The sequence below is a fragment of the Capsella rubella genome, unplaced genomic scaffold, assembly GCF_000375325.1.
Source record: "Capsella rubella cultivar Monte Gargano unplaced genomic scaffold, Caprub1_0 scaffold_3, whole genome shotgun sequence".
NCBI classification, from domain to species: domain Eukaryota; kingdom Viridiplantae; phylum Streptophyta; class Magnoliopsida; order Brassicales; family Brassicaceae; genus Capsella; species Capsella rubella.
In genome coordinates, this window is record NW_006238921.1 from 7,091,165 (window position 1) to 7,095,301 (window position 4,137).

The following is a 4,137-nucleotide window of genomic DNA, read 5'->3' on the forward strand; positions in this document are numbered from 1 at the left end:
TATTTTAAAATAAAAAAAATAAAAAAACATAGTTGGCGTCAGTAATTATATTGGTGTAAGAATAAGTGGTATTCTAAAAAGTTCGAAGTGCACTTCAAGATTCATTATATATCTTCAAAACTTGTGTTTTCCGGAAACAGGTACGTAGTTGCGATCCGTAAGCTTTTGGATAACAAACTCGAAACATGCATGCATTGATATATGCGTGGGAAAACCTGATTGCTCCTTCCATATAATGGAATGGAGTATGGACCTTTCAACTAGACTTTATTATGCATGCACGCACTGTGTTGTTGAACTATTGATTAAGAATCTGGTACGGCGCCAAGCTTCTCTTGATCTTCTTGATCTCTTTTCTTTTGCTCTTCCACTTCCTCTTCCTCTCTCTCTTTTTGCGTCTTGCAAATTTGTTTATCGATTTTCACTAAACTTGGAACATAACAGATAGGGCAAAATGGGGTCAAAGATGTTTTAGTTTTTCCAAGATTCATTTTTCTCAAGTATCCCTTCTCTCCAATAATGTAAGAATGAGCGCAGTAGTCATCATCATCTTCTTCTATATCGAAAAGCACGGCATTCTACATTCATAAGAAAATCAAGACCGAGTGGCTCAACGTCAACTTTGAAGAAGGGGATCCACGACACAGGCATTGGGCTCTATCTTAGTAGTAATCCAAATGTCTATCATAGCCGATATATGTATCATAGTATTGATATAACCCCGCGAGTTTCTCTTCTTTAACATGAGAAAAAAATCCAAAAACCTGTTCTGCTTTACATAGAATGATAGAATCCGATCTTTGGATAAAGCATTCCATCATTTGCAAGTACATCTCACTGCTCCAAGACAAGTTGTCGGAACCTTAGACAATATCTCCACTACCAAATCCTGCGAAAGTTAAATCTTTGGCGGCGAAAGTTAAATCTTTGGCGAAAAAAAAAAAAAATCGGATATCATCGTCACTGATTCAAGTACGTATAGAGGTTAAGGTTTTTTAACTTCAAAGCTTGCCTACTATTTAATTAGCTATTAGTATATGCTTTTTTCTAATAACCCTAACCACGCCTTGAACCTTTATATAGCTTCTCTCACCGAGTTAAATATTTAATGCGATTTCTAGGTTATATCTTCGGAAAATGTTCTATTTTTAACTTTCCACAACACAACTTAATCATATCGACAAAAAGAGTAAAAGTATGATCGTTTTATTACTACAAACTAAAAAAAAGGATGCAAAACGCTCTATAACAGTCAGCAGGACCCGGTCTGCTTGAAGTCCACATTAATTAATTAATACATACACTAATGACACTGAGCTACACTTAAGGGTCCTTTAATTTGTGATGTCTATCAGAATATATAGAACAGTTTGTAGACATTAATAGTAAGAGGCCGGAGGAACCATCGAGAGCATTGTGTGGAAGATGGAGAGGAAAACAAAAGGGTACGGTACCACACAAATGATGAAGAGCATAGTTTGAAAATTAGAAAGATAAAGATTTTTATGAAGAGCAGAGACAGAGAGACTAGTGCAATTTCATTTCTTGTTATTTAGGCTAGCTACATTAGTTAATGCAAGTGGAGAAGAACTTTTATTAAATTTTATTCGTACCTGAATGAAATGAGTCTAAAGTTAATTTGCATCTACTACATATTGTAGTTATTAAGTTGACGTTGTTTCTATGTTAATTAGATCTTCTATATATATTTTTTCCCCTTAAACAAATGAAATCAGATCGGACACCACTTGAATCAAAATCTGTTAATTATGCCGGTAATAAATAATTCAAGATAAAGTGCAATCTTAAACTGTTTCAACCAAACAGAAATGAAATAGTTCTTAACGAGTCTTGCATGTTCAAAGGAAATAACAAAAAACAAAAACAAATGTAAAGGAGCAAGAAAGAAAACTGTATTATTATTGGTTGAGCAGTAGTACTCTCTTGTTTACCTAATGATCCTCCTCTTCCTCTTCTTGTCTTGCATCGTTTTGCGTTCAGCATTTTGGTTGGGCTGCGGTCCTTCATTTTGGTTGATCTTCACCAAACTTGGAACATAAGAGCTAGAGCACACAAGCGGGCAACGATGATACCCGTCTTTTCTGGCCTCCACAGCTTCCCCAAGAACCACTTTTCTCAAGTATCCCCTCTCTCCAAAAACATAAGCTGTGGGGTAACAGCGTTTCTTCTTGCTCCTTTTATCAGATTTCCTATCTAAATTAAAAACCACGGCAACTTTCTTCTCTTCGTCAATGAAGAAACTGCCAGCTTCATCTTCACGTTGAAAACCAAACCTAATGAGTGGTCTCATATCAACTTTAAACAGCTTGCTCCACAACACCTCACTGGGCTCAACCTTAGTTGAAATCCAAATCTCAATCTCGTGTTGATCCCAGCGCTGATATAAAGCAGCGAGTTTCTCTTTTCCAACACAAGAAAGAGTCCCAATGTAGTTCCTACTATTCTTATTAAACGGCATATCAAGAAAATATCTAAAGCTCTCGGACGTGAAATCAAAACACACCAAGTAATCAACAAGATGCTTAGCTTGTACTCCTTTCTGTCGAGTCAAGAAGTAAGCGTTACCATTTACGGCCACGCCCCGGTGATAAGAATCAATCTCCCAGTCTGGAAAATGATCTTGTTCTCCCCAAGATCCAGACTCGACATTGTAGACTTTGAACTCGTAATAATCATCGTACAACCTCAAGATCTTGTGCTTCTTGTCCTTGCCGTAACCGAGAGCAAACATGTCAGATTCTTGGTAAGGCGCTTCGGGCTGTATCCACCTGGTTTCACCCGAATACGGATTCCAAAGCAAGACGCTTGAGTTGTCCCTTGCAACGCATAGCAAGAGCCCATCGGAATAAAACACTTTAGAGATGTCGATTTGACCATCGAAGTTACCTCCAATCTCCTTGATAGATGGACGAACGAACCTTCCACCGTCACCTCTGAGGACTCCATGGAGATTGAACGTCATGGACAGAAACCTATGGTCCATCACCATGAACCGCAGAAACTGCTGCTTTGATTCTCCGCTGCACATGAGCCGGTCTTTGGTTGAGGCGTTCCATTGCTTCTTGGTGCATCTCACTGCTCCTAGAGAAGTTATCGGAGCCCTAGAGAGTATCTCGTCCACCAACTCCTGCGAGAGATCAGACATCTTCGTCATTGTTGTCAAATGGAGAGAGAATTAGCTAGGGTTTTCTTTTGCTATTTGTTTTTAACTTTCAAGCTTGCTCAAATGCCTAGTGCGCCTCCACTCTTATATATGCGGCGGCCTTCAGGTAAGTACGTTTTTCTTTTATAAAAAAGATCTTATTATTATTCAAAAGTCAAAACCCTTGAATTACGCGATCGTGTCTATATATATCATCAATCACATTTACTTCGGTGACTCCTGTGATTATGTTAGTGAATCCTTGTTTTGACTGTGTGTTAGTGGATCCGTAGTAACTGTTCCTAAACAAGTTAAAGACGAACCGTTACTAGAGACTGCATGCCGCCTCTATATAATAAATAAATAATTATAAATTAGGTTTTTTTTTTTTTTTAATTGCCCACTAATAACTTTCGAAAGGATAATAATATATTTGTGATTTATTATCCTTTCGAAATCTTATATAAAAAGAACTAAAATTATATTTAAAAAACATGGACAAACACGAAACACTTTTTTATTTTTTCAACATTTTAAGTCTTAAAACCATTTCCACTCAACAATTCACTAGCATCGTTGCTATTTTTGCATAAGAGAGAGAAAACATCAAAACAAAGACAAAAGAAAAAAAAAATATTTTTGGCATATAAACATCTATACTATTAATTGGGGATCATTATTTGTCTTTGTAGCCAAACAAACTTGAAAAAAAAATATTACAAAATATACAATTTCAAACCTATAGCCAAACACACTAAAAGACAGCAAAAAAATAAATTAAATAACTAAAAAATAAAAAACAAAAACTATCTGTATTTATGGAAATCATTTTAATTTTGTTACCATAAAAAATGGACAATTAAATTCGAAATTAAACATATGCAAACAGATTTAATATTAGTTATCTATTTTAGAATATTTTTTGAAAATAATAATTTATATTTAAGAAAAATATAGATGAAAAAATATGTTTG

General features: G+C 35.6%; 1 protein-coding gene across 1 annotated transcript; it reads right to left on the reverse strand.

Moving 5' to 3' along the window:
* Window positions 1-1,864: 1,864 nt before the first annotated feature.
* Window positions 1,865-3,175, reverse strand: LOC17891135 (F-box protein At3g19890). The gene has a single exon (XM_006299942.2). It carries the CDS (start codon window positions 3,173-3,175, stop codon window positions 1,949-1,951), a length of 1,227 nt encoding a protein of 408 aa, XP_006300004.1. The 3' UTR covers window positions 1,865-1,948.
* Between the last annotated feature and the right edge of the window lie 962 nt (window positions 3,176-4,137).

Bases quoted from the DNA above. Each gene is read 5' to 3' on its own strand.
- LOC17891135 (XM_006299942.2), bottom strand. From the start codon at position 3,175: ATGACGAAGATGTCTGATCTCTCGCAGGAGTTGGTGGACGAGATACTC.